Source organism: Manacus candei, unplaced genomic scaffold, assembly GCF_025592945.1.
Source record: "Manacus candei isolate 608988 ecotype Guabito, Panama unplaced genomic scaffold, ASM2559294v1 h1tg000007l, whole genome shotgun sequence".
Lineage (NCBI taxonomy): Eukaryota > Metazoa > Chordata > Aves > Passeriformes > Pipridae > Manacus > Manacus candei.
Window position 1 is genome coordinate 7252594 of NW_026138055.1, and position 27084 is coordinate 7279677.

Below are 27084 nucleotides of genomic sequence, written 5' to 3' on the forward strand. Positions count from 1 at the left end.
CCAGCCTGTCTCCAGAGCAGAGGGGCTCCAGCCCTCGGAGCATCTCCGTGGCCTGAGAACCCAACAGATCCCTGCTGCCTCCTCATCCTTAAAGGTGTGAGGTTCAGCTTTTGGGGTTTTTTATTGTGTGTGACTATCTTCCAAAGTTGGACTTTGACCATCCTTATGGGTCCCTTCCAACTCAAGATATTCTATGATTCTTTGTTTTGTAAGGGCACTGAAAGGGCGTTTCACTGACACCTTTCAGGATAGGATCAGAAAGAACATCAACTGCCTTCTTTGACACTGTAACCCTATTAATTCAGCAATCCTGTAACCTGCAATCACTCAAGGGTGTTGCAGTTCCCAGGGGAGAGGCTGCACAAGACTTGCCTGGGAAGCAGCCTAAAACAGAGTTTACCTCTAGCATTCCCAGCTGATTTGCAGTACATCTTTAGATCCAGTTCCCATTAAAACAAACTTCTGAGGAAAGCTCCTAGTACCATCCTCTACAAGCAGCACCAAACAGCTGACTGTTAATCAATTCCAGGTAGCTGGAATTTCCCTGTGCACCTCAGTTTTTAACCAAGAAACCACCAGAAAAGACACACTGAATTTAAGATGAACATCACCAGTTTTCCATTTCCAGCTTTTATTTTTTTCCTCAAGCAAACAATTTGTTAAAATAAACCCAAATCCACAGAGAGAGAACAGCAGCAGCTCCTGCCTCACATACAGAGATGCTCAATAAAGAAGGTTTCATCTCTATTTCCAAACCTTTCTGCTTGCAGGTTTCCTTGGAGATCCTAAATTTTATGCAATCTCTGTCACACACACAGTATTTTTAGGGTTTTTTTACTGTTACAGTGAGATCTGGATTTGGCAGTTTGCCACAAAGCTGAAACCCGTGAACAAGATGAGCTCCACCAAGCACTGCTGACGTAGGTTTTGTCCCCTTGAAAGGAGGGAGCTGTTCCTGTCAGATCTGAGAGAGGGAACAGCCCCTCACATTTAACCACACCCAGCACACAGGTATTCAGCTCCAAACAGAGGCAGGATTATTTAATTTCTAATTAATCAAGCTTTTTAGGCAGTGGGATATACTCTGTTCTGCTTTTTTTGACCCCACTGGGGTCAAGGGATAGGGTCACTTCAGACCACAGCAAACACCTGCTCAACACTCTAAACTTTCCATCCACTGTGGTCTGAACAGGGTGACCAAAATACCTGGTCAAACCCTTTTATACTGTTCATTGTGAAAAAAAAAGACATGTACAACCACTTTACTACTTTCTGTATCCACTCAGTACTGCAGTGAGTCCTGTGACCTCCACTGAGCACTTAACTCTGCCAGCTCATTGTCACTAAGAACCAAACTCAACAGCTCAAAGAAACCAAGAAGACCTCCTCAAGGCAATTAGGAGCATGGTTGAGACATCACCTACCACCCTCCAGGAAAGGAGGAATGCAAAGCCAGGTCACTCTGTGACTGGGGAAGGATCCCCTTCCCCTGGCAGCACCTCAGGCTGGCACTGAGGACACCACCATGTAAGTCTTTTAAAGGCACCCAGTGGTCCAAAAGTTCCCTTCATCACTGGATGGCCAAGGGGACACTGCTCCCTCTGGTAGATCTGGGGGTGCAGCCCTTGGCCACGGAGCTTGTGGTGCAGCCAGTCAGAGCTGAACTGAAGGGCACAGTCCAGCAGACGCTCCAGATCCGAGGGAGCCAAGAGAGAGCCTTGTGTTAGTGGGTGGATCTTGGTCAGGTACAAAATCTCATTCTTAATGATGTTTCCTGGAAAGGGACAGAAATAAGGAGACAATAAGGGTCTTTCTAATCAAGATAATGCAGACTTCTGGCTCCAATCTGTGACTTCGCCCTCAAGGATCACAGCCAACAATGTCATTCCCTGTTTCAGAGGTGGCATGCAAGGAGTAGACTTAGAGCTGGGATTGGACTGGACAGAGTTCTCTTCCCTCTACCTTTGAAGCAGAACTTGAAGATGACCATGTACCCCCAGCTGGATGAACCAGAAGCCACAAGGCAAAGGAGTAAAACTCTCAGACATGCAGCTCTGGATCTGCAGACATCCTACCCACCTTCCTCCATTTCTTGCTCTGCCAAGTGTTCCCTGGAACTCACCCAGCCCTGAAAAGTATCTTTGGTCTAAGAGGGTGTAGCTGATGGGATTGGGTGCACGGAGGGCATCCAGTGCCCGGCCACGGTGGAACTCCATGGACAGGATGTCAGAAGCAGGATCAGCCCTTGGAGAGGAGCACCAGTGCATTCTGCAGTTGTAGAAAACAAGGAAGCCTCCACTCTCAAAGTGGAGAATCAGCCTGGGAGAAGCAGAAAAGCAGAAGTGTCTCATCAGAAACATCCTTGAACCATTTGTCCTATTCTGCACCAGGTCACTGTCTCAAGCTAAGGTAGCCTCTTTAATGATTTCAGCCACAAAACCTGATGGTGAACAGCTCTCCACAGGTTGTGTGGATTCTTTCTCCTGCCCTGTGGTCCCTGGATGACCAAGGCTCCAGCAGTAGGGTCCACAGATCAGGGAAACCAATACCAAAAGTAGCACAAAAAACTGCGTCTAAAAATGTTTGCACAGAAATGAAGTAATCCTTTAAAAGACTGCAGGATGTGGTGCAGGGAGTGTGTCCCTAACAAGTACAGCGATTCCAGCTGCCCTAAACATTTGCCATTCATCCAAGGCTTTTTTTAAACACTTAACTGGGAGAAACTGGCATCTTCAGAGCATGATTCAGCCTGGCATCCTAAAACTTCTCTAAGATAAAAATGGTAACAGAGCTGGTACTGTGATCCCCAAGCTGGCAGGCAACATGCATCCCACAATTCCACTGCAGATCGAACACACCCCACACCCACTCACACCATCTCTCGTGCCCACTTATCTTAGGAATTATCAGAGAAAAATCAAGGCTAAGAGCACCCCCAGGCAAATTTAGTTTGGATAGAAGAGTGCCTCTCCAGAATGAGAGGCAGGGAGAGAGAGGGCTCCACGAAATACCTGGGTACAGGGTCCCTCCAGTCCCCCCTTTTATTGGCTCTGTTTGCTCTGGAGAACTCGTTTGCCCGGACGCTGCCGAACAAGCCGAAGTGGAAGCGCAGCCAGTGGCCTGGACCTTCTGCTGCTTCTGGGGCTTCAGACCTCGAGTGCTGGAGTTCCTGCAGCTCCTCATCCTGGGGATGGGGAGCACAAACCTGTTCTTGCCCTTCCTGGACAAAAGAACCTGCCACAGCAGCAGCCTCTTTCTGCAGCACTGTCTCTTCTGCAGTTGGTCCTGAGGGACTTTCAGCTGCCACAAATGCCAGGTACAAGTTCTTCCCGTGAACCTGAGGAAAGAGGTGGGCTGTACTAAGGATCCATATAGGATCATAGAATCACAGGCTGCTTTGGGTTGGAAGGGACCTTAAAGATAATCTCATTCCAACCCCCTGCCATGGGCAATGACATCTTCCACTAGACCAGGTTGTTCAGGCCTCATCCAACTTGACTTGGAACATTTTCAGGGATATACTGGGGATTTAGAGAGGAACACTTCCTCTGGCTGTTTCCATACAAGTGACTATTTTCTACAGCCTCTTTTAGACAGAGGGCACATCACCCCACCCCGAACACAGAATTCATCAGCATCTAAGCCATTCCCATCAGGGCTGCAGGCATCCTCTCAGCATTCCTTAAAAAACACAAGGTACTTAGATGCCACTCAAATGTAAATCTCTCCCTGAGGCTTCTGTCAGGCCAAAGAGACACACCAGAAGAGACACTCAGGGTTGTGAAATCTGTCATCATTTCTGATTCACCTCACCACCTTTTGCTGCGGGCACTTTGTGCTTCTCAATTTTGCTTCCCACTTTTAATCTGAGCTGGGGCTGCACCAGCGTTTGGCCAGTCAGGTCCAAATCATCATCTGAGGGATGTCAGGCAAGTGAAGCCTCCAGCAGGACCAACCCAGTGTGACCATCTCATATATATATCAACAGCACAGACATCTCAGCTTAGCCAGGGGAAACCCTGAGGGAAACACTCCCAGGTTCTGCACCTTCTATGACCCAGATGGAGGACAAGGGTGGTTTCCCTGAGACTTGTCATCTTTTAGCACAGCTCACCTGGGAGTCCTGGAGCCTCAGGGCATTCAGGTCAGTCACGTTGATCTTTTGGCTGCTTCCCCCCACCTTGGCCACCATTTGTCCCACAAAAGGGGAGGTCAGCAGCTGGAACTTCCTTACAGATGGGCCCTCTGGCATCTCCAGCAGTTGTTGAGAGATTAGCAGGTCCTTCTCACACTCTTCCCTAAACTTGAAGGGAAGTTGCCACTCAGAAATACACAAAACCAGTCAGAGGCAGAGCTCACCACCGTCTCCTCACCCCAGTCTTCTTCCTTAAGTTTCTTTGAGGACCTAGGAGCTGAAGGAGTTTTCATCCCTGGGAATATATGTAATTTAATCAAACACAGCCCTGAATAATAACCTGCTCTAACGGCAGTTTTTCACTCCACAAGCAGGAATTTGGCCTGGGGATCTCCAAAAGTCCTTTCTCCTGGTCTAGTGAAGGTGTCCCTGCCCCAGCACAGGGTGGGATCTAGATGATCTTTAAGGTCCCTTCAACCCAAATCATTCTGTGATTTTATGATTAATGACCCAGAACCAGCACAGGCCAGTGACCTATCTTTTTCCTGATACAGTCACCATGGAAAGTGCTGCTCTGGAGTTAGCACATCTCCACCCCTTACTTTTCCCACTGATTGCAATGAGATGTAACCAGTTAGGGAGCATTCCTACACTCTACTAACAGCATCTGGGATCAGAAGACTCTAGATGAGGGGGAGATGAAGCAGCACCATCCTACAGCATCCTGTGGCTCCCTGCAGGAAGTCACACCAGTATATAAGGAGTTATTTCTGGCATGAAATCCCAGTCACTTGCAGCTCTTCTGAGGATTTCTGCCAGGACTGGGTGTACAGGAAAGCTCAGTCTGGCTTTCATCCCATGGTGCCAATTCTCCCAGAGTCCAGCACTGACCAGAGGCTCACTTCCAAGCTCCACAGCACTCAGTAGAAGGCTCTGAGGCACAGTTCTGAGACAGCTTCATGTGAAAATCAACAGCAATCCTATGCATGGTCCCCCACCAGAAAAGCCATTCCCACCTCATTCCAGCATCTCAGCTTCTTCTGCTGCCTGGGCTGGCTCAGAGACAGCAGCCCATGTTTGCATCAGCTCAGATTGACTAAAACCAAAGCTTCCAGTGCCATGTGCTCCTGCCATAGTGAAGGGACAACTGTGAGGAGCAGCAAGGTGTGGGATACCTTCAACAGGAAGCAGGCAAGGCCTGTAAAAGCCTTCCTGTGCTGCAGCACAAACCAAATCCCTCTCAGAAGGGCTCAAAAGGAAAACATGTCAGAGAACATTAATTTAATGTCTTAAATCCAGGTACAGATATTAAGTGGTCACACAAACCAGCTTTACCAGGGTAAAAGACTGAACTTTAGTCCTCTGTCTCCAAGGACATGGGATAATTATTCACAGGCCTGCTCCGGTTTCACCCCAAAAAATCTGCATATTGTGATGATCAACAGGCAGATTAAAAGACAGCTAAAGAGATACTTGTGCTGCCAAAGGCACCAGAAGTCTTGATCCCTGGAGCAGCATTTGGCTGCTGGACACAGGTCATCCAAGGGGTCTGCCCTGATTATCCAGGCACTGGCTTCATGTCAGGCAGCTGCTGATTCAGTTCTTAACAGGCTCATTGTGAGAGACTGGAAGTGCTGGGCACTCTATAATGTGTTAATGCCCACACTCCCCCTGTTGTAGCCCCTCTGACAGCAGAAAAATGCTCCTTTTCAAGAGGAGAAACTGCCCTGTTACCCAGGACATCAGAACAATCAGCATCTGCTGTCTCTGATCCCCTTCTCTCCATGGACCTCCCTACTTCACCTTCTTCCTCTAGACCTACTTCAGTCTCTTCCAAAATGCTCCGCACTCCAAGGAGGAAGAGGAGGGTGACCAACCCCAGCCCTCTGCAGGGCATGACACCCATCTCTCCAGGAGCATGACCACCTGAGCTGGTACCTCCACAGGTCTGAGGCACAGAGCCAGGCTTCCAGGAGAAATCCTCCCCCCTGTACGGGCTCATTTCCAGTCCTTGCGCTCAGACAGAAGCCAGGAACCCACAGCAGAACAGAGCAAGGTCAAGGCTGCCCAGGTTCAGCTGCCCCAAGCCAGCTCTGCCAGCTCACCTACACCCAGGGATGGCAGAAAATCCCACTGTGACCTTACACCCCTGTAGGAGGCTTCTGCAGGGATTTCAAGGTGCAGCCCTGACTCTCCACATGCAATCAGAGGGGTGCAGAGCTTCCCATCTTCTCACACTCAGCCAAGCACCAATTTGCAGCTCTCCAAAACAACCAAGCCCTGAATTCCACCCCACATTCTCACCCACATCTCCCCAGGGCAGTGGAAGCACCCACTGCACTTCCCAAAACCCCCACATTCCTACATCCAGCTTTTAAGACGCAGCTCTCCCCAGGCCAACCCCTGTGCATCCATTCGGGGAGGAGGGTGGGCAGCCTTCCCCCCCTACTGCTCCTCCAGGCTCCACAGTCTCCAGTTTCTCTTCCTCTGCCCCCAACCACCTCCCACAGCACTTTCACGGTCTCCTCTACCCACCCCAGCAGACCTTTCTGCAACCAAACCCCTTCCATCCACCTACTTTTATGGGGGAGGAGGGCCCTCCCCCCAAATCTCAGGAGAGCTTCTCAGTTGGCTGGTGGGGGAGGGAGTGGGCGGGTTTCAGGTGCTCTCCACCAGTTGTACCGGTCTCGAGGGTCTGGTTGGACTGGGAAGGAAGCTGGGCACCCTGGGAAGAAGGGTGGGTGCTTCTGCGGGGGCTGTGCTCCTGCAGAGGGTGGGGGTGGCTGAGCACAGCTCTTATAAACGTGATTTTGGCTTGAGGGTGTTGCCTCTGAGTTCAGGTGAAAGGCTTTAGGCCGAAGAATAGCTGACTAATTGAAAAAATGTTAGTGAGAAGACCAAACCGATAAATCACAGTGTTATTAGAGTGCCCTGAGGGGCTTTTCTGCTCTGTGCTTTTGGGGGTGTTCCCAGCTCCATGGAAAACACACTGGTGCTTTTCCTCACTTGCATTAAAATCACAGAGTCACAGAATATTTTGGGTTGGAAGTGACCTGAAAGGTCATCTCCTTCCAACCCCCTGCCATGAGCAAGGACACCTTCCAATATCCCAGGTTGCTCCAAACCCCATCCAACCTGGCCTCGGACACTTCCAGGATGGGGCAGTTGCAGCCCAGGGCATTTCTGGTCTATCCTGGCTTTGAGTTGCTCCATTGCTGAGTCTGTCACTTCTGGAATTTGTCATCCTGCATTGGCCATCCCAACTTCTACAGAAGAGGCTCTGTGTGGCTCTAGGGCTTGGGGACAACATTCAGTCTCCTGCAATGACTCATTGCTTGTCTGAGCAATTAATTTACTAAAGATTGTAGCTCTCATTATAATCTAACATTTATGTGGCTACACATTTAAAGGGGAAACAGATATTAGGAATAAATTGTTTACTGTGAGGATGGTGAGACACTGGAGTAGGTTGCCCAGAGAAGCTGTGGCTGCCCCATCCCTGGAAGTGTTCAAGGCCAGGTTGGACAGGGCTTGGAGCAACCTGGGCTAGTGGAAGGTGTTCCTGCCCATGGCAAGGAATTGGAACTGGACGGTCTCTAAGGTTCCTTGCAATCCCTTAACATTCTATTTTTCTATGATTCTGTGACTTGCAAAAACATTTCCTCCATGAGGATGGTCAGATACTGGAACAGGAACCCAGAGAGGTAGCAGATTTTCATCTTTGGGAATATTCAAAACTTGACTGAACAGGGCTTTGAAAAACCTGATCTTTTTCCCTTCTGACTCAAAATCACTCTGTAATTCTATCCTTATGAGCTTCCTGGGACATGACTCACTGCACAATTTCTTCTCCAGGTGCACTTAATATCTTATCATTTACCCCCATCCCTCTCCAAGAAGCCCATGAGGGCAGACAGACTCAAGCAGAAACCTTCTGATTTTATTATCATTGTTTTATTTCCATTAGTTCTAAAGGTGTAGAAGTTACGTGGATTGGTAGCCATACTACTTCATAATAGATATTTTTTTACATCTTTAAATAATTACAGCTTGTTCAGTTGGTTGGTTTCCCTCTCCCCCTTACAAAGAAATGTCTGTTTCCATGAGACTTTCCCAGATGACATGGGAAGCTTCAAACTTTATACATGGGGAGAAAAAAAAGGCAAAACAAAACATAGTCACAGCTTCAATGTTGCATTGAGTTGGTGATTGGTTTTAAAGCTCCCTTGCAATATTCCTGAGCTCCTCCTGATTGCACCCTCTCCATCTAAGCCCATAAGATTGCAAGTGATCCAAGGATCTCTTCTGATCAGTTTACAAAGAATAGCTGAAGTGAATCAAGATATTGCACTTCCACAAAGAGCAAAGACATTTGGAAATGGTTAAGTGACCTTTTTACCGCCCTGTCTCCCCATCCTGCTTTTCAGCTGCTCATCTCACTTTGGTGGCCGCTGAGCCATTGCCAAGGTCTGGTTTGACACAACCAAACCTTGTGCTGCAAAACCTTTCAGCACTAACATTTTCATGATTAGTGATGATCTCTGTGGGAACAAGTCCCACAAATGCATTTATATTCGTGCTGAAGTGTTTTGCAGGAGTGGGCTCTTTCCCTCTCGCTCCTCAGAGCAGGGATAGTTCTCAGTCCTGCATTTGTGGAGGACCTGGCCTGGAATGGTTCTCACAAGGTTCTCCAGCAATAATAGCAATACTAATAGCAATAATTACCTTGTCTGGGTCTCTAATAATTATATCTAGTTTAATTACCAAAGCAGGTTCGAAATGCTCCCCCCATCATGGGTAGGAAAGCAGAGCTCATGTGGAACCTGGAATTTTGTGAGTTACCCCTCCTGCTAGAAGGAGCTGAGTGTCCTGAAGGTTGGTGGCACTTTTATCCTCTTGTCTTCTGAGTATCCCTTCATCAGTCACTTCCAGAGTTTGTCCTCCTGCATTGGCCTTCCCAGCTCCCACCTTTGAGAAGGGGCTTTGTGTGATTCCTGGGCTTTGAGACAACATTCAACTTCCCACAGTGACTTGTTGCTTGGGACTCCCCAAGTCTGAGCAATTAATTTACTGAAGATTCTGCCTCTTATCATAATCTAACATTTATGTGGAAAAACATTTGCACCATGAGGGTGGTCAAACACTGGAACAGGAAATCAGAGAGGCGGCAGGGTTTCCGTCCTTGGGAATATTCAAAAGGTGCCTGAGCAAGTCCCTGAGAAATCTGATCTCATCCCTTCTGATTTAAATTACTCTGTAATTTGATCATTATGAGCTCTGAAGGAGAGGACCTGTCATTTATGGTGAGTTTGTACACCACCTAAAATGATGGCGCTGCATTTGAAGTCAGTCTCTAAGCACCTTGATATCAATGTTGGCCAGAATAAATGTTCCTGGATCAAAAATAGCTTTACAACAGTTTTGGGTGATTGAAAATAACTGCAGAACCAGGTGTAGCCAAACTTCTACTGCTTCTGGTGCAAATTGGGGGACAAAAGAGCTGAATTCGACCTCTAAGTAGTTGTCCTCTAAGCCTAAAGTTGTTCTCACAGCCCCCAGAGCTTCACCTTTTGAAAGCAGACATCTTGTTCTGCCATTAGGGTCTTGTGAATGCTTCTCACTCTGTTTCAAGAATTATTTTTAAGGCTTTGAGAAAGGCTAAAAACCATTTAATAAATCTCTGCTGTGGTCATTTAGATAACCTGAGGGAGCATAACCACACTTATGTTCTGCAGGGATTTTCCCCCCTGGCATTGCAAGCAGAGTCCTTTATGATATCTTGGAGTGTTTTAAGGACAGGAGACAAATTCCACCAGAGATTTTTGGCTTTGAGGGGAGGAGGAGGAGCACAGCAATAAGGCAGGGTGGGCAGAACCAATGGGAGCATCAGTATGGTAAGAGAAATGGGGGGAGGTGTTGATCTGGACTTCAGCTCCTCTCCAGGAGGCCACCTGCTCCCCTTTCTCTCAGGTTATCCAGGTTAGTTCTGGGTATCTCCAATATGTGCATAAGCCAAGTGGTTCATGCATGTTGTGGTGCTCTGTTATGGCCAGGAATTCACAGGCAGATCCCAAGAGAGTTCAAGTGTCATTTACAAAGGAATTTAGTTCAAGGAGGAGGATGGTTAAAAATCTTCACGCCAACGGAGGAACACCTTTGTGTTTTCACCCCAAATTCATATTTTTATGTGCTTTTTCTCCTCCTCTCTGCAGCCTGCCAGGCCTGAGCAGAATCACAAAATCTCATTTATTTTTATTCATGTTTCACAAATGTCTTTTCCTCATCTGTAATTAGCACTAATGAGGCTAAACACTACATTAGCCCAGCAAGGCAGGGTGGAAACTCTGGTGCAAACATCATGCAGCCGTTCCCATGGCACCATTGCCATGGTGTTTTTCTCTAGGGATTGCAGAGGCTCTGTCACCCCTCCAAATCCCTCCCAATCTGAGTTACGGAGAGCAGAGGGAATGTGGAAGGGTCCAGGTCTCTGCTGTGCCAGTCCTAGTCTTTCTTATGACCAATCCAATTGAATCCTTCTCCTTAGAGAGGCTAAGGAGGAAAATGGTGAGTTCAGACAAAGACAACACGATGCCCTTCTTTTGCTTCAAACCTGCACGTGGCTTTCCTCTTCACCAAGCCTGGTGTTTGGGTGGAAACACTCCCTGTGGGAATGTTGAACAGCAGGAGACAGAGGATGGCACATTTGGGAGGGATGCACAATCCCTCTTAGAAATTTTCACTTGGTAGTTCCATACTCGAGTTATGGATGCAGGGAGGAAAAGAGAGGAGCTGGGAAGACAGGAAGGGGAACAGAGTTTGAGAGGGGACAGAAACAAGGGTGGAGAATCTTGTAGGATAAGGTCTCCCAAAAATTCTCTGCCTAGACAGGCAAAGCTGTCTCTCCTTGGAAATATTGATGAAAACACCATGGCAAGCATCTGGTGAAGAACTTGGACTGCACAGGGGAGCTGTGGCATCTGCAATGCTGGAGTTTGTTAAGCACATGCTAAAGACAGAGTAGGCAGGGCTGGGTTAGGAAGAATTGATCCCTTTAGGAAAAGGGAATGAGTCAGTGAGCTCTCAGCACCTCTTCCAACTCCATTTGCTACAATTCCCTGGTTCTTGAGAGCCATATGGGCAAGAAAATAGACAAGTCTTGTTTAGTACTCATGCAGGAATGGAGTTACACTTCTCTTGCAGGCAAGCAAGTCTGTGCACGTTTGGTAAAGAAAACAGCCCCTGCCACCTCCATGAGAGGCTGGAGCCTTTGCTTGTTGCCAGAGGTGAAATCCTAAAGGATTAGATGTGGGAAATGGTCACGAGCCAGCTGTTAGGGGAGAAAGTGGGCACTCACAGTACAGCCAAAAAGAAGTGACAGTCAGATTTCATCAATGACATCCAAACCAACATAAAAGTAGGCAAAATAATTAAATTATCTGTCTCAAAAGCAGTGGCACAGCAGCGTTAGAAGAGCATCTTTCACTTGCTGTGCACTTGAATCATCTCTAAGCCTGGCTTGTTACTATCCATAAGGGAAGAGCCCAGCCATTTCCTCCCGGATTTGATTACCAACGTGGATCTCCTCTATCTACTTCCAGCAGGTTCCTTCTTCCAAAATCCTACTTTGACTTTGGACAGACCTTCTCCAGGCTGAGCCAACAACCTCTTGGAAACACAGTCCCATGATTTCGTAATGATAAATAGGAAAGGAGTTACTATTAAATACAGACATTCATCAGCTTTCCAGACCATCTAGGAAAATAAAGATAGTACTCTACATGTGTGAGCTGAGGAGGGGGAGGTGTCTCTTTTTTTCTCTGCCCTAGATCATATCAAATCCACTAAAGCCACTAAAGAATCTCTAGTGAAGTCTGTTCAGCAAACTGTTCTGGAACTGGCTCCATTTGGTGGAAGATCACAGAATTTGGGTAATGAGAAGACAGTGGCATTTTCTTCTGGTCAGGGAGAGAATGGATGGTGACAGAAGAAAAGAAGTGTCTCTGCTCCACCATTGTCAGAGTCTCAAATACCAGATCTTTTTAAATAAAACTCAAGAACTGGGTCCATCTGTGTGTTTCATCGAAGGTGATGACAATCAAATAGAGAGGCTCATTTAAAGTGGGGGAAAATGCTTCGTATCCAGTAGTTACTTTGAGATTTTAGTCTCTGCTTCATTAGAGCTCTCCTGAACCTCAGATCAGTCCTCTTTACCTCTTTGCTGGAACATCTCACAAAGGAAAGAGAAGGCAGGAGAGCAGGGGAGGTGGGAAACAACATTGACGTGGCATCTTCTTCATCTCTTGAGCGGATCAGCCTGAAGTTGGTGGGTGGGAGCCCAGGTTATGCAGTTATGATGTCCCCGTGGTTCTCAGCTAACACCAGGCTGTTCCAGGAGTCCTGTTTGGAGCTGGTTTGGGGAGACTGGCTGATGGCTGACTGGTAACCCTGTGGGGAAAGCTTCAGAGCTGAGATCACAGGATGAATGGAGGATCCATGGCCGGACATGGCAGAGACTGAGAATGCCTGTGGAAAAAGGAGAATCCTGTGAACAAACCTTCCAACCATAGAGGAACATGTGAATCCACTTAGCTGGTGCTATTGTAATAATGTCTCTGGATTTGCTGCAGATTGCAGCTTGTGTGTGATACCTTGGGCAGTCTCTTTCCTTCTTTTTCTAGAATCATGGAATCACAGAATGGTCTGGGTTGGAAGGGACTTTAAAGACCATCTTGTTCCAACCCCCCTGCCATGGGCAGGGACACCTTCCACTAGACCAGGTTGCTCAAAGCCCTGTCCTACCTGGTGTTGAACACTTCCAGGGAAAGACCCGTTCTTTCCTACTGCTGCACACATGCCATGTGGTTCTCTTTTAAATGTCAGAAATTATCATTTTGCTTCCCAAGGCTTAAAATTTCGTTGGCCTTGGGCTCTTCTGGCTTTCAAATGAAAACATCTTGTGTGAATCCACATCGTGCTGGTCCGCAGACATCTAGTGGTGGCTGTGGTACAGATCACACCACTTTACCCTGCAGCTCTCTGCCCTCATGCTCATATCACCCAACACTCAGCCAGCCAGTGCAGAGAAAGTAGGGAAATATTGCCAGGGTTTCCCTTGCTCAAGACAGATCAAATCATAGAAAGGTAATGGGTATTTTTCTGCTATGGGACATGTAAAGCTGCCCAACTAAAAAGAATTTAATATTTTCAAACTGCAGAATTTAATGTTTTAAAAAAAGCTGCTACTTCCTGTTGTCTGTTTAGAACAGCCACACATCATTAAAAAGCCTAATTGACAAAAATCTGAGGTTTTACCCCATCCTGAAGGATAAATCTCTCACTGGGAACTCCTAGACCCCTGAGGTGAAAAGAAGCAGCCTTTTTCCATAGAGATTCGTAGAATCATAGAATGGGTTGGGTTGGAAAGGATATTAAAAATCATCTCATTCCAACCCCCTGCCCTGGGCAGGGACACCTTCCACTATCCCAGGTTGTTCCAAGCCCTGTCCAGCCTGGCCTTGGACACTTCCAGGGATGGGGCAGCCACAGCTTCTCTGGGCAACCTGTTCCACTGCCTCACCATCCTCACAGGGAAGAATTTCTTATTAATATCCAATCTAAACCTACTCTCTTTCAGTTTGAAGCCATTCCCCCTTGTCCTGTCACTCCAGGGCCTTGTAAAAAGTCTCTCTCCATCTTTCTTGTAAGCTCCTTTCAGGTACTTACCTATAAGTACCTAAGTAACATTTTGAGGATGTTCTTCCCCCCAAGTCCACTGTCCAAATTCCCATCTTTGTCCCACTGCCATCACCTCCCCTCTGTACCTGAGAAACCGGGCTGGGGTGCCCGTAGTGAGATGAGAGCCCGGGCTCGGTTTTTATGGGCCGCATTTCCTCGGTGGTCGTGGCGCTGCTGCTGCTGCTGGTGGAGCTGGTGGTCGGGGTAAGACTCTCGCTGCTGGATGGGCCTGGGAGAAAGCAGGTGGAAAACCAGGCTCTTTCCAAAGACCTTTCAGTGCAGAGCCGTACCCACCCACCCGCCAAGAAGTTAGTGTGGTAAAAACAGATTAAAAAGTAGCGGGAAGGGCTTTGTTGCTGCTGAGAGGCATTCAGACATTCCCCATTTCTTCTGGAAAATCAGCCTGTTTTGTGGTTGGATCTCTGGCTCATACAACAGCGTGGTCAGAAACACAAATGCAAACTTGTACACATATCATAAACTCCTCCTGTTCAACACTCACCTGCTGGTGTCTTTGTTTTGTTAAGGTTCTTCGGCTTGCGCTTCCTCGTCTGAATGCCCTCTTTTCTCATTGCTAAAGGCCTGGGAACCTGTGGATCCAAATATAAAAGCCCATTGGTTTCTGAGGGTCCTTAAGGTTATCTAGGAGAACGTGATTCCAGCTCTACCTTGTGGGCTCCATGAAAACCAGGTGATTTAACTGGAAACAGCAACAAGATGGAGCCCAGATTCCCTGGTCTCTTCTGTGTGAAGAGAGATGTCAGTGCTCCAGGATGTGCATCCAAATGGGAATAGGTAGGCAGCTCACACCTTGGGTACTGAGTGTTTTAAGGCCAGAAGGAACAACTCATCTGATTGAATTTCCTGTATAACTCAGAACAAAAACATTCTTTCTGGCTAATAACTGCTTTTGGGAAAGGTACCAAGCCTGTGTGGGGTGACCCCCCTTAGGAGCTGATCTCACTGAAGTGGGACAGTCAGAAACATGCTGGGATTTCTAGGAATAATTGGTAAGGCTTCCCACTTGTTTTCCAGCTTTGACCTGTCTCTCATGAATCCGTCTACTCTGAGTCGCTGAACATCACTGAAAGCAAATTTAGTCAGGTATAAACTGTTCAAGCAATAAATACAGGAAAATAAAGCAATTATTTATTGCTTTATATGATTTTTATTGTATTTAAAGGTGTATAAAATTGCTAGGAGCAACAGTCATAGAATCCTGGAATGGTTTGGGTTGGAAGGGATCTTAAAGACCATCTAGTTCCAACCCCTCTGCCATGGGCTGGGGTTGGCCACTAAGAGACCACCAGGGTGTTGAAGGCCTCTGAATCTGCCATGGGGGTGGTCCTGTTGTCACTGACTGATGAGAGAAAGGTTGAAGATTTGCATCTTGAAGTCCTGCTATGCCTTGGCCTCCAGCAGGACTCTTCTGGATATATCACACATGACATCAATACACAAAGCCCCCACTGACAGGAAGAGACTGTCTAGACTTTTCTGCAAGAAAAGTCACCCATCAGTCCCTGACAAGTCTGCAGCCAAGCTGTAGCTGGGATCTGACACCCTGGTGGAGGAGCTAGGTGGGGAGAATCTGGGCCTGAATTTAGGTGGGAAGAATCTGGACCTGGTTTTATTAGGTTTTAAGACTTTGTTGCAGAGGGGACCTAATGAGCATGTGAGAAATGCCCTGCATGCATCCCTTGCCAGTATAACCAGGATGTTCAGGGGCACTAAAACCCAAAGGAACAGCAGGAAGAACAGCTCCAGGAGAGCACAGAGTTGTGTGAAGAACCCAATTCCCGGCTTGGTGCTATGGGCACCCTCCCACAGAGAGTAGAAATCACTGTGTTGATCCACGTTACCCCATGGAGCTTCATGTAGAGTCCACAGGCGTTGCAGACGGGCTCTCCCTCGGCGTTCCTGCGCCACAGCGTGGTTGTGGTCGTGTGGCAGTTGGCACAGGAGAGGCCGACGCGGCGAGACGCCGACTGCGGGGAGATGCAGAGAGAGAAAACTCATCAGCCCTCCCCTGTTGCCACTAGCAGTGTCCCAGATCCCAGTGAGCTCACACCAGTATGCCCCAGGTTTTCCTTTCCTCTTGCCTCTCTTATTTCTCTGTTTTTTCCTCTTTCTTGTCTTTTGCAGTGGGTGACACAGCTGCCTTTTGCTGCCTCTCTCGCCTTTCGGCTTCTGCTCCACTGCCTTTCCACTGCCTCATGCCTGCCAGGATGTCTCAGCTGTCCTGGCACATCTCAGATGGTGCCAGAGACATAAAATAGAATCATTTAGGTTGGAAAAGACCTCCAAGATCATCAAGTGCAACCTTTGATCCTCGCCTTGTCAACCAGACCAGAGCACTGAGTGTCATGTCCAGTAGTTTCTTGAACACCTCCAGGGATGGGGACTCCACCACCTCCCTGGGCAGCCCCTTTCAATGCTTGACCACCTTTTCAGTGAAGAAATTCTTACTGATGCCTAGCCTGAACCTCTCCTGGCACAGCTTGAAGCCATTTCCTCTTGTCCTGTCCCCTGGGAGCAGAGCCGGACCCTCCCTGGCTCCACCCTCCTGTCAGGAGTTGCGGAGAGTGAGAAGGTCCCCCCCGAGCCTCCTTTTCTCCAGAATCACACATCACCTGAACAGAGGCCCAGACTGCCAGTAGATCTAGTAGCAGCTTGGAGACCCTCTACACCTGTACACACTTACACTAAGGTGTCTGGATCTCAGACTGTCCCACCCTTTCAGACTTCCAAACCCTTCGCTTTCCAGGCATCATGGCTATCCCAAGAGGATGTTTTCAATGCCATGAATGTTACATACTCCTTTCTGGCTTTATGTGATGTGACTCATGTGGCTTGAGAGGAAGATAAGAAAAAGAGAGCTTCCAGCAGCATTGTCTTCCTAAAAGTCAATGGGATAATGGATAGGAATCCCCACTAATGTGCAGGGAACAGACCTTCTGAAGTTCCCTATCTGGGTGAACTGGTTTAGCTTAAAAGGCCACAGGAGAAAACAATGGGCTTAAAAACATAAAAAATACAAGTTTTGAGCTTGGAAGCTGAGTGAGAGGTGGAAGAAGAAAAAGCCACATGTTCTACACCTGCCTGACTCTTCCCAGCATCCTTCAAAGCTCAGCTCTTAGAGGCTGAGGATAAAGTCTGAATGGGCAGGGGTCAAATTCCCTCTTTGCTTGCTGATAAATTTGGGACTGAACAGAAGGATGAGAGCTGTGTGATAATGTCTGTTCTCATGAAGAGGAGCCTACAGGGAGGAAATCTGGTGGTCTTGGACATCCAGCCAGCTCTGCAGCCCTGAACAGCACAGCTGGCATCTGTGTAATAGGGTGAAAGCCTGGGAGATGAGGACCTGGCAGCTACCGGGAATTTCCTCTGTGATCTTTGCCACAGCTTTCTCTCCATGTCTTTTCCCTCATTATTAAATAGGATCAGTTAATCTACAGCTGTAGCACAAGAAAAAATTGAAACTCAGAGTACTTCTTAAGACTTTGAAAGCTGGAAACCCCTTTGGTGCATAGAAACCAAACTTTAGTTGTAATCTCACCATATTTTAGCTTTGATCATAAGTGGAGTGAGAGCTTAAGAGAGAGCTTGCAGCAAAGGCAAAGATCTCCCCTAGCAGGGCTCTCTGGAATATCTCAGTCTCAAAAAAAAACTGGATTACACAGTCACAGATTAAACCAAGTCACTTGCACTGAATATATTTATTTAGGCAGATCAGTTGGCATTACTTTCACCACACCCCTGTGTTGCATCCAGAGACATGTCCTCCTTTTCTTCATGGAAATTATATTCTGGAGGAAAAAGCAGAAATTTGGCCACTTTTGCAAGATTTCTAGATTGCCAGCTGCCCAGCCAAGTGACGAAAGTGCGCATAAGGATCTGCACAACTCATGGATTTATATTTCTTATGGAGTTTTCCAAGCCTTATCCCGAGACTGTGCAGAGATCCATTGCTGTAAAGGACCAACCCTGATACCCAATGGGCCATTCCTGACTATACAGATAATCTGTAGGCCAGGAAACGAGAGAGAGAAGGTCCTGGGTGCCAAGGCGAAATCCTGGCTGGATCGGTCGGTGCAGTGTCTGGAAGGGGTTTTCACAAGAGGGCGCTGGGTGTCTGTGGTTGGTGGCAGCGCTCGAGTTGCCGGTGGCATTTTTGACGCTTGCAGGGGACGGCTGGGTTTGAGCACAGACAGGTCTGAGCGACGCAAAGGGCGGGGCAGGTTGGTGATGGAGCCTCGTGGAAGACAAGGATTGGGAAAACAGGCTCTCAGGGGTGCCTCGGTGGCTCCTTTCTGCCTGAGGTTGTGATGGACTCGTGTCCCTGAGGACACAGAGACCTTCCCAAAGGTCCCTCACCAAAATGGGCAGGGACAGATGGGATATCAATGTCAAGCTCATAAAATCCCAGAATGGTTTGAGTTGGAAGGGCCCTTAAAGCTCATCTTGTTCCAACCCCCTGCCATGGGCAGGGACACCTTCCACTAGACCAGGTTGTTCCAAACTCCATCCAACCCGTCTTTGAATGTTTCCAGGGATGGGGCAGCCACAACTTCTCTGGGCAACCTGTGCCAGGGCCTCATCACCCCCACAGCCAAGAATTTCTCCCTAATATCTAACCTAAATCTACTCTCAGTCAGTGTGAAGCCATTCCCCCTTGTCCTGTCACTCCATGTCTTTGTAAAAGGTCTCTCTCCATCTTCCTTGTAGGCTCTCTTCAGGTGCTGGAAGGCCACAGTTAGGTCACCCCAAAGCCTTTTCTTCTCCAGGATGAACCTTTCTGTCCCCCAGGTTCCTCATGCATACCCCACCCTGACTCCACAGATTTTGGGATACCCTGACCTACCCCTCAAGCTCTGTTTCAGCTCAACCAATGGAACCAGGAGCAGGGGATCCAGAAAAGGTGTCCAGTCACCAGGAAGTGAGAGGGGTCATCCAGCAGTGACCAGGCAATAAGGACCCTAGGGGTAAGAGGGATACTACAGCAAAGAGTGGCTGTTGCTAAATCAACACCAAAGTACTGCTCTTTGTCCTAGAGCCCCTTGCACTGCCTGGCCTGAGTGCCTGGAGAACTGGTCTGGACAGTACAAGGCCTTGGACTGTCACAAGCACGAGAAAATCTGACTTATTTTGGAAATCTGGACCAAAACCACCTAAGCTGGGCAGATGGGGATCCAAGGAGTTGAAACATCGCTGTCACCTCCAGCTAGCCCAGGTCTGTGCCTCATCCTCACCCCACACGCGTTGTGTGATCGGGACTTACCAGCCTCCTCTGGGGTTTGAACAGGGGCCGGTTGATGCCGTTCATCTTGTGGTAGAGCCCGCAGGCATTGCAGAGGTAGTGCCCCGTGCCATCCCTCCTCCAGAGCGGGGTGGACATGGCCCCACAGTTGACACATTCTCGCCCCTCGGAATAATCGTCAAAGAATTCTGCTGCCATGGCGGGAGAGAAGGGAAAACACTTGGTTAATTAGGTGGCCATACATTTAATTACTGCTCTGGTTCTCAGCTTAACCCAGAAAGGACATTTTAAAAAAATCACAAAGCATTCAGGTTTTGTAGGTTGCAAGAAACAACTCTTCCTTTCCCAAGGAAGCCCCCAGGGTTATTGGGAAGAGGGACTCCTTTCCCTGCCATACAGTGTTGGCTGCAGGACTTCAGTGGCAGCAGGGATGTGCTGGGACACGGATACCGGGAGACAGAAATAGAAACCTTCCCTTCTGCTCTGACGTTATCCAATTTTCAGGACTGGACATAGCCAGGGCAAACAGATTGGGACAGGCAAACGGCCGTGTTTACAATCCAGACAAATTCCTGTGACCATGGATAAACACAGGCCTGGACCCACAGAGCAGAACTGCTCCAACATCAAAGAGCTGCCAGAGCATCTCAGTGGGGCAGGAAGGCTGTGCTGTGTGCTCTGCTCCCCCATGGAAATGCTCCTCACCCAACCCATCCCATCCCAACTCCCTCCCAGCCCTTCCCCAAGGGGAAGGGCTGCAGAGAGACAAGGGAGGAGATGTTCATGTGCCTCCTCCCTGTTCTCTGCAAGAGAAGCATCTCCTGAGCTACACAAATCCACATGTGCAACATGAAGGTTCCCTGCCCATGGCAGGGGGTTGAAACAAGATGATCTTTAAGGTTCCTTCCCACCAAAAATACTCCATGATTCTGTGATTCTAACCCCAGCTCAGGCTGACAGATAAGAGGCATCATTGGGCATTAATATATGTCAGAGGCTCAGCTTTTGATGGAAATCTCCATCGTGCTTGATGTCACTATCCAGGGCTTGGTGCACTCACCCATCACCTTCCTGGTTCATCCTGCACCAGGCTCAGCTGCAGATGTGATATGAGAGCGGGGACAATTGGGCCTGGAGTGACAGGACAAGGGGGAATGTCTTCACTCTGACAGAAAGCAGGGTTGGATTGGATGTTAAGAAAAAATTCTTCCCTGTGAGGGTGGTGAGGCCCTGGCACAGGTTGCCCAGAGAAGCTGTGGCTGCCCCTGGATCCCTGGAAGTGTCCAAGGCCAGGTTGGATGGGGCTTGGAACAACCTGGGATAGTGGAAGGTGTCCCTGCTCGTGGCATAGGGTTTGGAAGGAGATGATCTTTAAGTTCCCTTCCATCCTAAACTGTCCTGGGATTCTATGAACTGCCCTGGGCTGGGCCAGTCCAATCCCTCTGACTGTGGGAGGTCCAGATCATCTGCAAGGCGATGCAGAGGTCAGCACAACACACCTCGACTGCACCATCATTTGGAAAGACATAAATCAGCTCACCCTTCCCTACAAAGCCTTCAAGAAGCCAAGAACATCACTGCATTTTGTGCTTGTCCACCTGCTTGTTATATGAGTATCTCATATATGAGATACTCATATATGAGTATCTTCCTGCTGGAAGACAATAGGTCCCCAAGGAGCAAACCGAAAAAATTTGGCTTCTTGCCGAGCTGTCTCAACCTCAAGTGGATTCTCTGATATCCAGCAGGGGTTATGTTCAGACATCAGCCTTATTTTCTCTTTTACCCAGACTATTTTTGGAAAATCTGCAGGAAACTGCATAACCATGGAGGAGCCAAAGGATTATAAAAATAATGAAGTGGCGCCAGTAAACAGAGACCCAGAGAAAAAGATTTACAGGAACCTGATTCTGCCTAGAAAATCAGGCTAAAAATTCTGAGAGGTTACACCATGTGCCCATGAGGAAATGGTAGAAAGCAGTGCATGAGTGTATCCAAGGGGCTCTGGAGCCAGAAAAGCAGGAATCCAATATCTTCTCAGCAGCTTAGGAAAATTACTCTCGAGCAATCCTGGTGGTTTCAAAGAGACGGGAATCCCTCCAGGTGATTTTTATCCACATGGATTCAGTGATACCACAACCATAATGCCTCGCTTTCCCCTTTAAAATGGCAATTGAGTTACAGCCAAAATCTAGATCAAATAAATTCCCTTTGAAAAGAGAAGGGATTGGAACAGCTGGTCAGGAAAGAACTCATTTCCTTGAAAAATCTCAAGAAAGGAAAACATTTCACTTTTTTTTTTTTCATCTTAGAAGTTGTCGAGGTTTTTGATTATCGTTTTCCAAAGAAAAAGGCAAATTATTTTCACAGTAATTTTTGTCCTGTGAGAAAAATCACGTCTTCTTTGAAAGTAATTCAGTACAGAGCTGTGGACATAATCCAGGGAGAATTTAGCAGAGCAGAGGTAATCAAAAGGCAACAGTTGAAAGTTGAGTGATTTGAGTTGTGTGACTAACTACAAAATACAATCTTTCCTGGACATTTCTCTACCAGAAAAACAAAATATGGAAGTTTTTAATCAAATAAAAAGGAGGAAATCCCTCATGTCTCTCAGAAATGCTAAGAATTGGAGTAGCTCTTCAATAAGAAGGTCTCTTAAAATGATTTTGATATGAAGAAATGTCAAGTATGGGCATATTTCTGTTTTTAGGAAAAAAGAAGAGGATGTGGAGTAGAAACCAGGCAAAGTGTAAGTCTCCTGTTTTCTGAAAATAATCAAATCTGCTGCTGAGTGTTATTTCCCAAGAGTTTGTGTGGCACCCAGCTAATTTGCCCACATTATTTTCACTGGTGGTTGCCATCAGACATCCAAAACACCAGTACAAACCAGTCTTGAGACTTGCTCTCCTTTCCAATCTGTATTTGTCTGAGCTGTATTCTTCCCTTTTTCTTTGGTGGGTTTGGTTTTGATTTTGTTTTTTTTTTTTTCGGTTTACGTGGGATTTGAACTGGAACTTCTCTCCTGAGGGACTTGCATAGAATCATAGAAACATAAAATCACAGAAAGTTTTGGGTTGGAAGAGACTTGAAATATCATCTCCTTCCAACCCCCTCCCATGGGTGAATTGCTCACTAGACCAGATTACTCAGATTCCCATCCAGACTTTCACTGGTTTAATTTTCTAGAAGTCGTCGTCTTCCAATAATAATAATAATAATAATAATAATAATAATAATAATAATAATAATAATAATAATAATAATAATAATAATAATAATAATAATAATAACAATAAATAATAATAGTAATAATAATAAATATTTGTGCGATTTTCCCTCTCAGCTGCAGACAGAGGTGATCCTTGGGAATGTTCTTAAACAGGAATCAGACGGGGAAGGCACAGACTTTGTTCCCAGGGCACACGGAGGCTCCACGCGATGGGTGGCTCTCCCTAATCACGGGGCCATATCAGATGGGTGCGTCCCCTACGTGCACCACCCTGTGCTGAGTCAGAAGATGACATCCACGGAGTGCAACCTCATTAAAAACATTCCTGGAGCCCTCTCAGAGCTCCTTGACCTCCAGAGATACCACCTGGAGGAAAAATATCCTCACCTGCTCCAAAGCGAGCTTGGGGATGGCAAAGGAAATGTCTTGGACACTGCTGGATATTGGCTTAGAGAAGATGGCATGGGCTTAGTGCATGTCCTTTAATTAACAAAGGATATTTGGGCCCCAAAGAAGGAAGACAAGGGACTGGTTTCTTTCTCAAAGAAATTATATATATGTATATATATATATATGTATATATATATATATGATTTCATGGCATCACTAAATTTAGGGATGAAGTTTTCAAGGGGAGCTTTCTGAGCTGTCCTTCCAGCCACACCTGCTCTCAAAAACCTGAGGGTCTCCAAAATAATGAGAAGATATCACCTGAAGACCCACAGCCCACGTGGTTTGTTGTGAGTGGGTGTCCAAGACCTAGGAAACCCAAATGTTCCCAGGGCTCCAAGCCCACAGGAACCAGGATGCACCATCAGTCTGAGCTATATTGGGCATGGAGGTCACTGGGCTTCAAGTGCACTAATTGTTTAATTTGTCACTGTTATTAATAATGGGGATTAGGGAGACTCCCCAGGAAAAAGCAGCAAAGTGTTTTCTTGGCTTCTGTCTTGGGGCTGGAGCTCTAAATCCTGGCATTATGAGATCTCCTGACACTTATTCCTTGTACTTAGCAGCCGGGAAAGGAAACGTTTATTCAGGCAGCAAATTGCCCGAGCGGCTCCCGGAGGGCCCTGAACAATGAGGGGGGAAGGAAAGGCTCCCCCAGTCACACTCAGGGCAATAATTTCCGTCCCGTGGCACAGGAGCCGCTGCCTGATAATGGAGATTTATGGGTCCATCCGGTGACCTCTGTAACAGCCTTTCTGCTGGAAAGATTTACTCCCTCTCCCAAAGCCAGGTATGGCCAGCAGTGGGACAGGATTGGGGGAAGGATAAGGTTTGCTGATCAGGCTGAGAAGGACGCCAGCTCATGGCTGGAGTAGCCTTGTGTTTGCTGAGTGGCCTCATCTTCCTCTTTGAACTCCCCCACGTGCCTTTGTAGAGGCCTTATCTTGTATAATATCAGTCTTTGGATCATTTTATGGGCTAGGCTCCTGGTGTTGACTAATGCTGATGGCCCTCTACTTAATTCTTCATAAAACCCTGCCTTTAGTCAATGAAGGAGCTTGTCACGTGAAAGCAGATCATGAAATGTCTCTGAATGACCAGTGGAGAGGACAGATTGTGTCCCATCCCTATCCTGGTCATCATCTTGCTCTGTCAAAGGAGATTTTTTCCCCTCACACCTACAGTTTATGGGCACTGCAAGGTCTCCAGGGCAGGAAATGTCACTTGTGTGTTGCACAACAGCCTCCTAATCTTGGGTGAGGCCTTGAGCACACTCATGTCAGAAATACTTTCCACAATGGGACATTCAGTCCCCAGGGAGCCAGGAGCAACTCCTAAGTGGGGTGCTGGGGTCTTGTAGGGAAAAAGAATTCTTGGATATGGTCCTTCATGACTCTTAGTCATTGGGAGGGGTCCTTCACATCCACCTCCAGGTCTGAAGGGATCAACCTTTAGAGACAATGCTGGGATCAACAACAGAGCAGATCTGAGCACGGCCAGCCCACCCCTACAGGCACTTTTCCTAGCATAGGAAGGTCATGACAGCATCTCTGATCGAGGACATGGCTCACCCAAAGCCTGAGGACTTTTGCCTTCCCAGTCAGGAAAACCAGATATCCTCTTGCAACAAGTCAGTTGGGGATCAGAGGGAGCTTGTCCAGGGCTTGAGTCTAGAGAGAGGCTTGAAGTGCCTTCTCTGGGCCTTTCCACCATCTCTGAAAACCCCAACTCTGCCAACCTGACACTATGTCCACTCCTAGGTCAAGATCTTTGGGCTTTTCTTAAACAATCCACCTCTAAAAGTGTTTAAGACTGAGTTGGATGGTACTTGGAGTAACCTGGTCTAGTGGAAGGTATGGAGGGTTGGAACAAGGTGATCTTCAAGGTCCCTTCTGACCCAAACTGTTCTGGGATTCCATGACTCTACAGAGAAATCTATTAGCAATGAAGGGATCATCTCGAACACATGAAACTGATGGATCAGGACCCAAAGAAATAAAAACAGAAAAAGGAAGGACTTTGAATCCTTCAGCTCAGAGCCAGCACCCAGTTCATAAGTTTCTATTCCCAAACCAGCCTCTGGAAGGGGACAAAGAGCCCTCCCTACACTGGTTTGGGTCAGATCCTCCCACATGAGAAACAATGAGTTTGTCTACCTTCTGCTTCCCTCCAACCCCCTCCTGCCTTCACCCCCCTGGGTGAAGAGGAATGGAAAGAGACTTCCATTAATACAGCACTGGAGTTTTGTTTACAGCTGGAGAGATATTTGATATCAACATTTCCCCCTGCAGAAGTGTCTTCTCAACCCAATGAAGCAACTCAACAAAGGAGAAGCTGTCCTTCAAACACAGTCAGGCCACTTACAGGCTCTAAACAGACCCTGAGAGCAGTTTTCCCAGCAGAGAAGCAGTTTCCTAAAACAATTTGTTATGATAAGAGGTGAGAGCCACGATCCTGTGTATACACAAATTCCAAATGGACTCTCAGGGGCACTCGCAGCTGAGGCAAAGGGCATGGACACACTGGAATTCCATCCAAGACACTCTCACCTTCTGCTTCAGGGGACAGCCACAACAGCATGGCAAGGGGGAAAAGGATTCAGTATTCCCAGCTGCTTTGTCCCAAATCCCAAGATTGTTTCCATTAAAAAGTGATGGTATGGAAACCATTCCTACACTACAAGCCTTTCAGTCTCCTTTTAATCGGTATTTTGCTGCAGGTAGTGGAGCTCAAAGTCGTATCTTCTATTTCTTTGGAATGTTCTCATAAATTGCACAATTCCAGAAGCCAAAGTTTCAAGGGGGGAAAAAAAACCACCAAAATGTTTCTGGTCAGATCACAGCAGTTAAAAGTGCTGCTCGGTCCAAGACCATGGTGGAGAAGGACTGAACTGGAAAGGAAGGTAACAGCAAAACAAGGATAAGGAAAAGTAGAAGGGCAGGGAGTGACTGTAAATAAAAAAACCCAAATTTATGTATGGGGGAGCCAAAGTAAAGCTGTCCTTTGTCCATGGGGACGTCATCAGCTCAGCACACAGGCTGGGATCAGAAAGCTGAGAATGGAGCTAATGGAGTTGAGCGTGTTTCTGTAAAAACAGGTTCTGTCCACTGGCTTTTTTGCCACCTCCCCCTTCTCTGCCTGTTTCCCCTCTGACGGAATTTGGGAGAGATTCATCCAAGGCCCCACTGTTTTAAAGACTAGTGGACCCAGATGTAGGGAGAGCAGAACAACGCCTGTCTGAGTAGTGCCCATCACTGGGCTGGGTGCTGGTGGAATGTGACTCCCTACTCTCCCCTGCTCTGGATTAACAGAAGGCATCACTTGTGTGATTGATGATCTGCAGGAAGTGGAGAAACAGGTAAGTTCCCCAGGCTTAGCCAGAAATATGGTTTCAAGCAAAAAGCACCATTGTGCAGCTGCACAGAAATGGCTTGGTGCTGTCCCAGAAAGGTTTAGGGTTTATCTGACACGTCTATGGTGGAGAAAATGGTTGTGTACTCAGTTGGCTGCCTGGACCCAACAGTTTTCCTCTGAAAACATAAAGACCCTACTGATTGCTGATGAAACATTCAACTTCCAGTCTGGCTTTCTAAAAGGCAAAGGAAGCTGGTTTTCCCTCGCCTCGTGAAACACCACGGAGAGACTGTTCCTGTGCAATCCTTCCCAGGCCAAATGTTTCCTGTCAAGGCAAAGGGAACATTGTGTCCCTCCTCTGCAACGTTCCCTCCTCTGCCTGAGGCAAGCCAAGGTCTGTGGCACACACCATTGCCAGCAGCCAGGAATACTCCTTTCCTTTATGGATATGTTTTCTCCGATTTGAAGGACAGTGGAGGTAGAAGCAGCCAAAGGACCAGCTGAGATCATGTGCAAGAGGGACACAGTTGGTCAAATTCTGGGCCTGGCTTTGAGTTCAGTCTTGGCTCTGCAAAAAGATTCCCTTGAACAACGCTTTTCATCTCTTTGTGGCAATGTTCTTCCCCTTTGAGAAGGAGCAAAACTGTAGGGGGGCAAGAGGACAGCTTTCAAAGGCCACAGTCATAAGTATGGAGGCAAGAAATGGGTGGAAGAAGGGTGGATGGAAACAGCCTGGATGCCTCTAAATCACGTCTAAACAAACTGTTTGTAGGAAGGGGCAGGAGATGGTCCTTGGGGACTGGCCAACCTGGTTGCTCGGAAAAGCACTCACAGCTCTGCAGCACACCAGAACCACCAGACCCCAAACCACCAATCCCAATGGTTGTACCAGTGCTGAGTGGAGGGACAGTCGACCTCCAC

At 47.5% G+C, this 27084-nt stretch overlaps 2 protein-coding genes and 1 long non-coding RNA gene across 6 annotated transcripts in view; all 3 read right to left on the bottom strand.

Moving 5' to 3' along the window:
• The window catches only part of LOC127482349 (uncharacterized), a 91388-nt gene that overhangs the window by 14180 nt on the left and 50124 nt on the right, over positions 1–27084 (bottom strand). The window lies entirely within an intron of this gene.
• Positions 1304–6797, bottom strand: NEIL2 (nei like DNA glycosylase 2). Of its 3 annotated transcripts, none has more exons than XM_051812303.1 (5): positions 6714–6797; positions 4115–4430; positions 3012–3337; positions 2123–2319; positions 1304–1774 (listed from the first exon to the last, which is right to left on the bottom strand). In XM_051812303.1, the coding sequence occupies exons 2-5, from the start codon at positions 4250–4252 to the stop codon at positions 1458–1460; spliced, it is 978 nt and encodes a 325-aa protein (XP_051668263.1). In that variant the 5' UTR covers positions 4253–4430; positions 6714–6797; the 3' UTR covers positions 1304–1457. The 3 variants fall into 3 exon arrangements, with proteins under 3 accessions (XP_051668263.1, XP_051668271.1, XP_051668258.1); XM_051812311.1 differs by having other exon boundaries at positions 4115–4303; positions 6714–6780; XM_051812298.1 differs by lacking the exon at positions 6714–6797 and having other exon boundaries at positions 4115–4725.
• Positions 7895–27084, bottom strand: part of GATA4 (GATA binding protein 4) — a 31008-nt gene continuing 11818 nt past the window's right edge. The window contains exons 2-6 of one of the 2 annotated variants that reach the window (XM_051812220.1): positions 19152–19318; positions 15733–15858; positions 14373–14460; positions 13957–14099; positions 7895–12658 (exon numbers count right to left, since the gene is read on the bottom strand). In XM_051812220.1, coding sequence (XP_051668180.1) covers positions 12476–12658; positions 13957–14099; positions 14373–14460; positions 15733–15858; positions 19152–19318 — 707 coding nt within the window. In that variant the 3' untranslated portion in view covers positions 7895–12475. Of the gene's footprint in view, positions 12659–13956; positions 14100–14372; positions 14461–15732; positions 15859–19151; positions 19322–27084 lie in introns of both variants that reach the window. The other variant, XM_051812211.1, reaches the window with a different exon arrangement.

Bases quoted from the DNA above. Each gene is read 5' to 3' on its own strand.
- NEIL2 (XM_051812303.1), bottom strand. From the start codon at position 4,252: ATGCCAGAGGGCCCATCTGTAAGGAAGTTCCAGCTGCTGACCTCCCCT. The intron at 3,338-4,114 runs GTGAGCTGTGCT...CTCTTTCCTCAG, and splicing joins TGAGGCTCCAGGACTCCCAG to GTTCACGGGAAGAACTTGTA. The intron at 2,320-3,011 runs GTATTTCGTGGA...TGCTTCTCCCAG, and splicing joins TGGAGGGACCCTGTACCCAG to GCTGATTCTCCACTTTGAGA.